The sequence below is a fragment of the Opisthocomus hoazin genome, chromosome 26, assembly GCF_030867145.1.
Source record: "Opisthocomus hoazin isolate bOpiHoa1 chromosome 26, bOpiHoa1.hap1, whole genome shotgun sequence".
In the NCBI taxonomy this organism is placed as follows: Eukaryota; Metazoa; Chordata; class Aves; order Opisthocomiformes; family Opisthocomidae; genus Opisthocomus; species Opisthocomus hoazin.
Window position 1 is genome coordinate 2329543 of NC_134439.1, and position 11297 is coordinate 2340839.

The window sequence follows — 11297 nt, forward strand, 5'->3', positions numbered from 1 at the left end:
TCGCTGCGCTCCCGCATGAGACCGGGACAGGATGACCTGGGAGATGCTGGGAGAGGCAAAGGCCCCTTGGGCAGCCCGGGGCTCTCCATGGCGTCACCCTGCAGCGCAGAAAGCCATCAGTAGCTTGGGGAGTGAGTCAGGCACCGGGTTCCTCGGTCTGTCTGGGGTGGGGAGGAAACAGGCTGGGCTGGCTACGACCTATGGTCTGCTCCTGGAGTCTCATGCGAGCTCCAGGCTCCCTCCCCACCTCACAAGCGACGCCTTTACGCCCACAGTTGGCAAACAGATGAAGAGCCGTGTCTGCAGGTGAGGGACGTATTCTGGATGCCGCAGCCAAACCACGCACGGTCTCTGCACTTGGAGAGATGAACCCCAAACTTCCCTACGTTCTCCTGGCCGGGGCTGCAGTGATAATCTTCATTCTCTCCTGCATGCTGCTGAGCAGAGGGAGGCGATCGCCCAGCTGTGAATCCCAGCCCCGCATTGTGGAGAAGACAGGGTCCATGAGCACGAGCCTGGTCTTTGCTGACCTGACGCCTGAAGAGATGGTGCAGGTGGTGCGGTACCTGCAGGCAAACCTCGGGGTGCAGCTGGTCGACGCCTCGCGTGCGAAGCCCTCCGACAACTGCATCGCCTCCGTCGACGTGCAGGTCCCCGCCAAGGCAGAGGTGCTGCGGTTCCTGGATGGCGGGGGGGCTCGGCCCCCCCGGGAGGCGCTGGCTGTGCTCTACTTTGGGAACCAGCCAGACCCCAACATCACCGAGTACGTGGTGGGTCCGCTGCCGACGCCGGCGTATCACCGGGACGTCACGGTGCAGAAGTACGGGGGGAAGGTGCCGTACCACCGCAGACCGATGCTGGGCAGTGAGTACAAGCAGGTGGGAGCGTTCTTAGAGATGATCGCGTTTGCTGCAGCCCCGACCTTCCTGAAAGAAGTATTTGAGTATGACGGCACCAACGTGGCGTTTCAGACCACAGCCCCACATGGGTTCCAGTCTGGAGACCGTAAGTCCTGGTTCATCGTGTTTCAGAACGTGAGCGGGTTCTTTGTGCACCCGGTGGGGCTGGAGGTGCTGGTGGACCACAGCAGCCTGGACATCTCCCGGTGGGCAGTGAGCAGGGTCTTCTACAACGGGCAGTACTACAGGGACATGGTTCAGCTGGAGAGCGCCTATGTGCAGGGTCGCATCAGCGTGGAGAAGGTGAGGAAAGCGCCGCGGGATGGGGACTTCTCATCCATGAAGCCCCGAGCGCCCGCGGCTGCGCTGTTCCCTTTGCAGTACGAGCCCCAGGGTCCCCGCTACAGCGTCAGGAGCAACCTCGTCCTCTTCCAGGCATGGAGCTTTGCCTTTGGGATGAGCGTGAGCACGGGCCTGCGCCTGTTTGACATCCGACACAAGGGGGAGAGGGTTGCCTATGAAATCAGTGTCCAAGAAGCGTTGTCAGTGTATGGCTCCAACTGCCCCGGAGGGATGTCAACGAGGTACATGGACGGGAGCTTTGGCATCGGGCGCTACACCTCCCCCTTGGTGCGAGGGGTCGACTGCCCATACTCGGCCACCTATGTTGACACACACACTCTGTCTGAGACCCTGAGCCCCAGCAAGAGAAAGGCTTCACTCTGCATTTTTGAGCAGAACCTGGGCTCCCCTCTGAGGCGCCACTACTCCAACTTGCAGTCGCTCTACTACGGGGGCCTGGTCAACTCTGCTCTGGTCGTTCGGTCCATTGCAACCATGGGCAACCATGACTACATTTGGGACTTCATCTTCTACCAGAACGGGGCCATCGAAGGCAAGGTCCAGGCCACGGGGTACCCGAGCTCGTCCTTTCTCCATGGCGATGGTCTGAGATATGGCAATAGGGTTTGGGAGCACACGCTGGGTACGATACGCACCCATTTATTCAACTACAAAGTGGACTTGGATGTGGGAGGTAGGTCTGGGTCTTGTCTCTCCTTTGTACCCTCCCTGAGTACTTTGAGAGTTTCCAAATTTGACATTTTTTGGCTCTTATAGAGATTTTTCTTTCTGTACCCGGGGTACGATGCTGTGCTGACACAGAGCTGCCTCCCTTCTGTTTTTAGAGCGGTGAAAAGCTGTTGTCAGTCAGGGAGAGGTTCCCCTTCCATCCCTCGCAGTCGCCCCTAAGTGCCACGCGGAGCTGCGCCTTCCTGAGCTGGGTAACGCTGGCACTGCCGTCTGCCCAGCCCCTGCCCGTAATGGGAGGGGGTCCTTTCCCCTCCTGCCCAGGGAGACAGATCCAGCCCAGCCCTGCCCCATCGGCCTCCACACCTCCGGGGCACTGCAGAGTTTGTGATTTTTTTTCCCTCCGTGCTCTGCCCCTGTCCTGAGCCCCAAATGATTGTCGGAGTCGGTCAAGCTGGTTTGTTGGGATGTGGTTTCCAGCTCACATTCCTGCTCCCTGCAGCTTTGTCGAGCTGTTCCTGCTGCTCATCTGCGAGTGGGACAGGCAGCTGCCCTCTCCGTAGGGCTGCGGCACAGCAGGCGGATGCTGGGCTGGTGGCCAGCTCTGCGCTTAGGGCTGTGCTGCGTTTTGCCAGGGGTTACAAGGGTTGCTTTGCTCACAGCAGCAACAGGACCATCAGCTGCAATTTTCTAGGTCTTCCCCTACCATTTATACCACAAATCTGTCCTCACACTCCTGCTGAAATTGCATTTGCTGCATGCTCCTGCCATCTGTTAAAAATTTCACAATTTCCTTTTAATTGGGAAACACGATTTTTAGGTTTTAGGATGAGTTTTGAGTACTTTAGTAAAAATGAGGGATTGCAAAACTGCAAAAAACAGGGAAAAGGGGGAGGTGTGGGCTTAGAAGTTTTGTTCATGTCAGAGAAGGGAGGAAAATAAGCATGGTGGCGGTTGCTGGGCACGGATCCTCTTCCCTGGGGCTTTGGCTCTGGTGCTGACCTCGACAGCAGCCCCGGGTCTCAGGCCCAGGGTGCTGCTGCTCAGACCTTCCAGGATGGCCAGAGGTTCGGCTCCAGAATGGCCTTTGCACGAGCTGGACACGCATGGGGCCGAGGGAGCGGAGCGCGGGAGGCTGTTACGCCACACACTCCGGCTGGGATGGGCAGCGGGTGCCGAGCACCGGCCCCTCTGCCAGTGCCGTCCCCCCTCGAGCGCTCTCAGCCAGCTCATTGCCGTCTTGTCCCTGGATTTATTTGCTCTTGTGCCCCTCCCGTTGCTCTGAGCCTCTGGCTCAGGACTCTTCTTTGTGGAAAGACCTGAACTGCACCAGCGCTGCTCCGGTTCTGTGATGTGCAAATGTGCTCAGAGCCTGGGCCCTTCCCAGCGCTCTCCAGCTCACGGGACGCGTGCTGATGAGCACGAACACAGCGCCTGGGCCATCAGGCGCTCGAGCTCATTAGACTGTGCTCGCACTGGGAAGCAAACCTGTTCTGCGCTGGGACGAAGCTCCCCTCTTGTCCCTCGCAGAGGGTGGGAGTCCCCATGGGGGGTGGTGTCTGCCACAGTGTGGTGTTGCTGGGTCAGACAAACATGCAGTCGTACGGCCACAGATAAACGTAAGCGATGTACAGTCGTGCTGCCATGGAGCTGCGGAGCACTAACTGCTCTCATGGGCAGGAGCTGGTGCTCGGAGCCCGGGATGCGGGAGAGGAGGATCGGGAGAGTGATCTCTGGCTGCAGTGATGTCTGTAGGCAACAGGGGACTGTGGGAATGCTCCTCAGTGACTGTGCTTTTTCTTCACAGGGGTGAAAAACTCCCTGGTGGCCCATGACATGGCGTTTGAAATGACGCGGGCTCCCTGGAGCCCAGAGCAGCAGATAGAGCGGCCACGACTCACCAAGAAAGTCCTGGACACGGAGGACCAGGCTGCCTTCCGGCTGCAGTCGAAGATGCCCAGATACATCTACTTTGCAGCTAACAGCAAAAACAAGTGGGGCCACCAGCGTGGTTACAGGCTCCAGATCACCAGTTTTGCAGGGGACCATCTCCCCGAAGCCAGCTCCATGGAGAGAGCTATCAGCTGGGCAAGGTCAGGCTGCTCTGATGGGGACAGCAGGTTCTCAGAGAGGCCCCGGCTCTGCCGGTGGGGAGGCATCTTACAGAATCACAGAATCACAGAATGGTAGGGGTTGGAAGGGACCTCTGTGGGTCATCTAGTCCAACCCCCCTGCCGAAGCAGGGTCACCCAGAGCAGGCTGCACAGGACCTTGTCCAGGCGGGTCTTGAATATCTCCAGAGAAGGAGACTCCACAGCCTCCCTGGGCAGCCTGTTCCAGTGCTCCGTCACCCTCAGAGGGAAGAAGTTCTTCCTCATGTTCAGACGGAACTTCCTGTGCCTCAGTTTGTGCCCATTGCCCCTTGTCCTGTCACTGGGCACCATTGAAAAGAGCTTGGCCCCGTCCTCCTGACCCCCACCCTTCAGATATTTGTAGGCATTTATAAGGTCCCCTCGCAGCCTTCTCTTCTCCAGGCTGAACAAGCCCAGTTCCCTCAACCTCTCCTCGTAGGGGAGATGCTCCAGTCCCCTCACCATCCTTGTAGCCCTCCGCTGGACTCTCTCCAGTAGCTCTTCATCTTTCTTGAACTGGGGAGCCCAGAACTGGACACAGTACTCCAGATGAGGCCTCACCAGGGCAGTGTAGAGGGGAAGGAGAACCTCCCTCGTCCTGCTGGCCACACTCTTCTTGATGCAACGGATGTTCCTTGATGGGGAGGCACGGGGCAGACGCTCTCCTGGGCTGGGGTTGCTCCGTAGGAGCAGGCTTGTGCTTTGCAGACTCTCTGGGCAGCTGGCTTTCCGCTCTGCCCTGCTCCAGGGGGCTGCTTCCATCTCTTTTCTTGTCCTCAGGTACCAGCTGGCCGTCACCCGGCGGAAGGAGGAGGAGCCCACCAGCACCAGCATCTACAACCAGAACGACCCCTGGACGCCCACCGTTGCCTTTGCTGACTTCATCAACAACGAGACCATCACCAACGAGGTGGGCCGGGGTCCCCGGGGGCTGGAGCTGTAACACCCAGTCCCAAGCAGAGCGGGAGCCCCAGAGCTGGCCCAGGGCGGAGCGACCCTGGCGTCGCCTGCAGGACTGTGGGCTCGGCTGGCGAGCAGCAGCCTCGGGAAGCAGGAAGGGGGGTCTGAGCATCCCCTTTTCTGTCTGTCTGCTCAGTGCTTTGGTCAGAGCGCGTAGACCAGAGTCCAGAGCAGGAGCTCGTTTCTCCCTGTGGAGAAATGCTGGCAAGACATCAGGAAAATCTCTTTGGGGCTGGGGCTTGGCCGCGGGGGTCAGGGCAAGGGCCCTTCTGCTGGGTGGGCGTCTGCGGCTATGGCTGCGGGCAGATCTTTGGGGAAGGGAGGGGACCTTTCCCAGGACGGGGGAGCTCAGCATGTGGGAACGCGGCGGGGCTGGTGCCCATGTAGGTCCCCTCCTGCTCTCCTGTAGCTTCCCATGGCCCCCGTGCAGATTTCAGTTGCTGCCGCTGCAGGCTTGTGAAATAACTGCTGCCTTGTGGCTCTGCTCTGCCTAGGACCTGGTTGCCTGGATAACGGCTGGTTTCCTCCACATCCCGCACTCTGAGGATATTCCCAACACGGTGACAGTGGGAAACTCAGTCGGCTTTCTCCTGAGACCCTACAACTACTACGACCTGGACCCCTCCATATACTCGCACGATGGTGTGTTTTTCACCAGTGAGCAGGACTTCACGGCGTGTGAAATCAACCCTATTGCGTGCCTGCCCAAAACTGCCTCTTGTTTGCCAAACTTCCCCCTGTTCACCTATGACGGTTTCCAAAATATGAGCAGGCTTTAACACTGCAGGACGGGGTTAGAAGACACAATCAGAGGCACCAGGTTGACTGTTCTGTCTCAGATATTCAGTTTTTTAGTGGAGTTGTCTCAATTTCCAGTTGTGCAATGGCTTCACTTTTTTATCATTGCTTTTAAAATAGTGCTGTTTACAAGGGAAGCATAATCTTCTTGACATGATGCCAGATGGGTGTCTGCGTTATCTCTGTTAGTTGCTGAATTTGAGTCTGTTGCAGGAGGAAAGTGAGGAGAAAATCCTGTTCCTCTGCTGTAGAAGCTGTGTAGTGCGTACCTCAGGTTAAAAAAATGAAAATTATTCTGGTCCAGTGCTCTCTCAAGTGCCTCCTTCTTACGACTTACAGCAGCGTCTGCTACGGGGGTGATGCCGGGTCTCTGCCGTGTTCCCTGCACCCACACCCCAGCCCAGCAGCGAGGCTCTGGGTGCCCATCCAGGCACAGGAATGGTCCAGCTGGAGGGCAGGAGGGATGGGCTGGGGGCTCCTGGGGCTCTGTGGGGAGCACCGAGGTGGGAGCTCGGGTGAGGCTGGGGACAGAGCCAGGACCCGCGTGGGCTGCAGCTCTTGGGCGCTCGCCGCAGGGTGCAGCGAGTGGAGCGGAGGGGCCTGTTGTAGGGAGGGTCCTCGCTGTCCCTGCACCAGCGCCGTCCCCACGGGTGGTTCTGCATGAGCCAGCTGAACCCCATCCCCGTGGCATCGGGGCCAGCTCAGCCCCTTGCAGCCCGGGGCTGCCCAGGTTCACGCGAGACCCCCGCTCTGGGCTGCAGCAGGGGTGCCGGCAGTGCCGCTGCCTGCTTGCCAGGACTCGGGGGGGGGCTCTGGAGCCCTCGTCCCCCTTCTTGCAGCCCTGTCTGTGCCAGGATGTAGCCCAGGACTAGAAGGCACCTTCTGGGGGGTGACAAGCGGCTGCCCCCTCCCTGCATTCCAGCTGCAGGACCGGTGCCTTCCCATGCACGGGGTCGTCGGCAGCAGCATGCGATGCTGCGATGCCGTGGCGCAGGCTGTACAGACATCGCGACGACAGCAGAGCCGTGGCAGGATGGGGCCACGGTGCAGTGCTCAGCAGTGCTCTGCGTGGAGGAGCGTCGTCCTCGCGGTCTCTGCTCCCTGCCTGGCTGTTTGCGTCTGCAGGGTTAACAGAAGGACGTGCAGGGAGATGCATTTATTTCCCCCAGTGACTGGATCTGTGCTCTCCAAGGTCTGCAGCGCAGCATGTGGGACAAGAGGGAAAGGACAGATGCAGAAGCATTAAGTTTACTTAAAATCATGACCCGCTGAGGGAAGCAGAGCAAAGTTGCCTTTTATGGTTCCCAGCAAATCCTGAGCACGTCTGAGAACATCCCCCTGCGAGCTGCTCTGCGTTCTTCCCTGCTGCAAAAACAACGGAGGGAAAAAAAAAACCGACCCAACCAAACCCAGCCCTTTCAGTTGACGAGTCGCTGGGAGGGTTCCGCAGCTGGAAACCCGCCCTGGCAGACAGCGGAGCTCCTGGTGCCTCAGCAGACATGAATGTGAAAACCGTGCTCATCCTCCTCGTTCTGGCTTTAGCCACGATATTTGCTTTGGTCTGTGTGCTGCTGACCAGGGGAAGGGCCCCCAGCACCTGCCAGCACCAGCCCCCGGAGCAGGAGGACACCGATGGCGGCCGCAGCCTGGTCTTTGCTGACCTGACGCCTGAAGAGATGGTGCAGGTGGTGCGGTACCTGCAGGCAAACCTCGGGGTGCAGCTGGTCGACGCCTCGCGTGCGAAGCCCTCCGACAACTGCATCGCCTCCGTCGACGTGCAGGTCCCCGCCAAGGCAGAGGTGCTGCGGTTCCTGGATGGCGGGGGGGCTCGGCCCCCCCGGGAGGCGCTGGCTGTGCTCTACTTTGGGAACCAGCCAGACCCCAACATCACCGAGTACGTGGTGGGTCCGCTGCCGACGCCGGCGTATCACCGGGACGTCACGGTGCAGAAGTACGGGGGGAAGGTGCCGTACCACCGCAGACCTGTTACCGGCAAGGAGTACATGGATATCCACGCCCTCATCCAGCAAGAGCTGAGAAAGGCACCGCGCTTCCTCGTCGCTTGCTGTGAGTCTGACGGGACAGACCTGGCCATCGTCACAACAGCCCCGCGGGGCTTCAAGTCCGGTGACCGTGCAACCTGGTTTGTCCTCTTCCACAGCGTGGCCGGCACTGGCTCCTACCTCTCTCCGGTGGGGCTGGAGGTGCTGGTGGAGCATGGGGACCTCCACATCTCCCGCTGGCGGCTGTGCCAAGTCTTCTACAATGGTCGGTACTTTGCCAGCACGGTGGATCTGGAAGATGCATTTGTGGCCAATTTGCTGGACGTGGTCAGGATCAGGAAGCCCCAGGCAGACACAGTGCTGGGCTCGATGAGACCCCGGCACCCGCCTGGCTCCCCAGGGCCGCTGCATTACGAGCCCCACGGTCCCCGCTACAGCGTCAAGGACAACCGCGTCACCTTCCAGGGCTGGAGCATCGCCTTTGGCATGAACCCCAACTCTGGTCCGCGCCTCTTTGACATCAGGTACCGTGGGAAGAGGATTGTCTATGAGCTGAGTCTCCAGGAAGCCTTAGCCCTGTATGGCTCCAACTGCCCCGCGGGCATGTCAACCCGCTACCTCGATGGGAGCTTCGGCATTGGCAGGTTTGCCTATGAGCTTGTCCGGGGCCTCGACTGCCCCTACATGGCAACCTATGTGGACCGGCACTACCTGGCAGAGTCAGATACCCCCAAAACCAACCAAAACTCGCTTTGTATTTTTGAGCATGATGCTGCCATCCCTCTGCGGCGCCACTTCTCCGACTTGCAGTCCTTCTACTACGGCGGGCTGCGGAAAAACGTGCTGGTCATCCGTGCTGTCTCCACTCTCATCAACTATGACTACATCTGGGACTTCATGTTCCACGGCAGCGGGGCTGTGGAGGTCCGGGTGCACGCCACCGGCTACATCAGCTCCTCCTTCTTCCACGGCCGAGGCACCGACTATGGCAACAAGGTTGGGCCCCACACGCTGGGGACATTGCACCTCCACCACATCCACTACAAGGTGGACCTGGATGTCGACGGTAGGTCTGGGTGCCTTTGTGCGTGGCTGTGGTTCGCCGTGGGCTGCAGCTCTGCCCGTGTTGCGGAGATTGGGAGGGTTTTCCGTTCTGCTTCACAGGGCAGCTGAACTCTCTGGAGACCCAAGACATGGGCTACGAGCTCGTGAAAGACCCCTGGAGCATGCAGAACACCATTGAGCGGCCATACATCCGCCGGAGGAGGCTGGAGAGGGAGGGCGAGGCGGCATTCCCACTCAACAGTCCCATGCCCCGCTACCTTTCCTTTGCCAGCCCCAAGCCCAACAAGTGGGGGCATCCGCGCAGCTACCGGATCCAGATCACCAGCTTCGCTGGGGAGCACCTGCCCACCAGCAGCCCCATGGAGAGGTCCATCAGCTGGGGCAGGTGGGTACTAGAGCTGGGGCATGCGTGGCCCTCAGCCCCTCTCCTCCCACCCTGCCACCGCGTCCCTGGCTGGTCCTGCGTCCCAGAGGAGGGGGGCTGCTCCCACCCGGCAAGCCTGCAGGCTGCAGGGAAGGGTTAACAGTGAACATATATGATTTTTGGCTCTGAAAACCCCTTGAAAAGTTGCTGTGACAACTGTTCGTAGTAGTTCACAGGCAGGAATCTGCCCCCAGATAAGATTGATTCAGAGCAATCAATCATATGTGTTTTTCCTTGTGAGGGCGACCAGACTATAGGGCGAACTCCCAAAGGAAGCACTTGCATCCCGAGGTCTTGACATTTTCATGTAAGGACAGAGTGTCTTTTGGAAAATGCTTGGGATAAACACAGAACTGGCTCACTGCCAGGGTGAAGGTTAATGGCTCACGTTCTCCGGGAGGATGTAGGAGCTAAAAATGGCTGTGGCTGGGATGAGTGTGTCGGGCAGCGAGCAGCAGCCTCTGCGCCTGGACGTGTTTGTGTTTCCTGGCCGAGCCGGAGCAGCCACAGGCAGCAAGTGATCCCCCGCGAGCCCAAAGGTGCTGGGGCTGCTGCCTGCTGCTGCCCGTCCCTGCCAGCCCTTCCCCTCCCTGACCCGGGACAGACCGTGTCCCCGGGCGCGTGCCAGGGAGGCACCCAGCCCCAGCTGCCCTGCCCCGTGCCGGCGCGACGAGCCCCTCTGCTCCCTGCGCTGGCAGGTACACGCTGGCCGTCACCCGGCGGAAGGAGGACGAGCCCACCAGCACCAGCATCTACAACCAGAACGACCCCTGGACGCCCACCGTCGCCTTTGCCGACTTCGTCGACAACGAGACCATCACCAACGAGGTGAGCTGGGGTCTCCTTGGTGGGCGGGAGCTGAGCACCGCAGGCACGGCCCTGGCTCCTGCCCCGGCTGGAGGCTTCACCCATCCCACGGCCAAACGGGCAGCCTGGGGCCTGGGAAGGTCCCGCTCAGCCCAACGGGTGCTGGGCTCCCCCCGTGCAGGACCTGGTTGCCTGGATCTCCGTGGGGTTCCTGCACGTCCCCCATGCTGAAGACGTCCCCAACACGGTGACTGTGGGGAACGGCGTCGGCTTTTTCCTGAGGCCCTACAACTACTTCGATGAGGACCCCTCGGTGGACTCGCCTGACAGCGTCTACTTCAGCAGCGAGCAGGACACCGGCGCGTGCGGGGCCAACCGCCTCGCCTGCCTGCCCCCCGCCGCCGCCTGCGCACCCCCCCTGCCCCCCTTCCGCTACGGGGGCTTCGTCAACCTCAGCCTGGCCCCGCTGCACGGGGAGCCCTGACGCGGCCGCCGCCGCTGCCCCAGCCCCGCTGCCGCGGATGCTCCGTGCCCGCCATCGCGTGCGTCCCCGGAGGGGCTCCGGCTCTGCCGCGGCGCCAGGACCTGCCCTCCCACCCCGGGGTGTCACGTGCGTGGGTCAGGTTTTCGGAGGAGCTCAGCTCTCCTTTTGCCAAAGTCACGCTCAAAGCCTCTGAAAAACAGCCCCTGGGAGTGATTTTTGGAGACCCCCCCATCCAGGAGGCCGCCCAAAGGGCTGTGGGGTGCCCATGGCTGCTCCCCTCTGGGACCGGGCCCCTGCCGCCTGCCCCGGGTCGGTCGGTGCACGCAGGGCGACGGGCGCTGCACAGAGCCGCAGCTCCCCTCGGAGCCGAGGTTTTGCCCAGGGGGTGGGCGCAGGTGGCCTGGCCGCAGCCCAGGGGTGTTGGGCCACGGGGAGCCAGCAGCTCTGGGACCCCCGAAACATCCGCCCTGGCCCCACGGCCGCTGCACTCCGGGGCTGCTGGGCCCGGGCGATGCTGAGCTGCGGCTGCCGTCATGGTGCCAGGCGCTGGGGACAGGGACGGTGCGCAGGGCTGCAGCAGGAGCCCGCAGGAGGAGCACGCTGCGGGGCTGCGGGACGGGCACCCCCCGGGGCTGAGCTGCCCTGTGTCCCCCCCTTTCCCAATAAACAGGCTCCCGGGTGCTTTTTCTGACCAAA

The 11297-nt window shown here is 60.9% G+C and overlaps 2 protein-coding genes across 2 annotated transcripts; both read left to right on the forward strand.

The window, feature by feature from the left end:
* Positions 1-350: 350 nt before the first annotated feature.
* LOC104338695 (amine oxidase [copper-containing] 3) lies at positions 351-6015 on the forward strand. The gene is made up of 4 exons (XM_075443711.1): positions 351-1935; positions 3736-4021; positions 4841-4970; positions 5515-6015. Exons 1-4 carry the CDS (start codon positions 366-368, stop codon positions 5797-5799), a joined length of 2271 nt encoding a protein of 756 aa, XP_075299826.1. The 5' UTR covers positions 351-365; the 3' UTR covers positions 5800-6015.
* Positions 6016-7134: 1119 nt separating this feature from the next.
* On the forward strand, positions 7135-11297 carry LOC104338696 (amine oxidase [copper-containing] 3-like). Its single transcript, XM_009944758.2, has 4 exons — positions 7135-8887; positions 8986-9271; positions 10009-10138; positions 10299-11297. The coding sequence occupies exons 1-4, from the start codon at positions 7318-7320 to the stop codon at positions 10599-10601; spliced, it is 2289 nt and encodes a 762-aa protein (XP_009943060.2). The 5' UTR covers positions 7135-7317; the 3' UTR covers positions 10602-11297.

Coding starts and splice junctions, on each gene's coding strand:
- LOC104338695 (XM_075443711.1), top strand. CDS start 366: ATGAACCCCAAACTTCCCTACGTTCTCCTGGCCGGGGCTGCAGTGATA. Junction 1,936..3,735: donor AGTGGACTTGGATGTGGGAG/GTAGGTCTGGGT, acceptor TTTTCTTCACAG/GGGTGAAAAACTCCCTGGTG. Junction 4,971..5,514: donor ACGAGACCATCACCAACGAG/GTGGGCCGGGGT, acceptor TGCTCTGCCTAG/GACCTGGTTGCCTGGATAAC.
- LOC104338696 (XM_009944758.2), top strand. CDS start 7,318: ATGAATGTGAAAACCGTGCTCATCCTCCTCGTTCTGGCTTTAGCCACG. Junction 9,272..10,008: donor AGGTCCATCAGCTGGGGCAG/GTGGGTACTAGA, acceptor CTGCGCTGGCAG/GTACACGCTGGCCGTCACCC. Junction 10,139..10,298: donor ACGAGACCATCACCAACGAG/GTGAGCTGGGGT, acceptor CCCCCCGTGCAG/GACCTGGTTGCCTGGATCTC.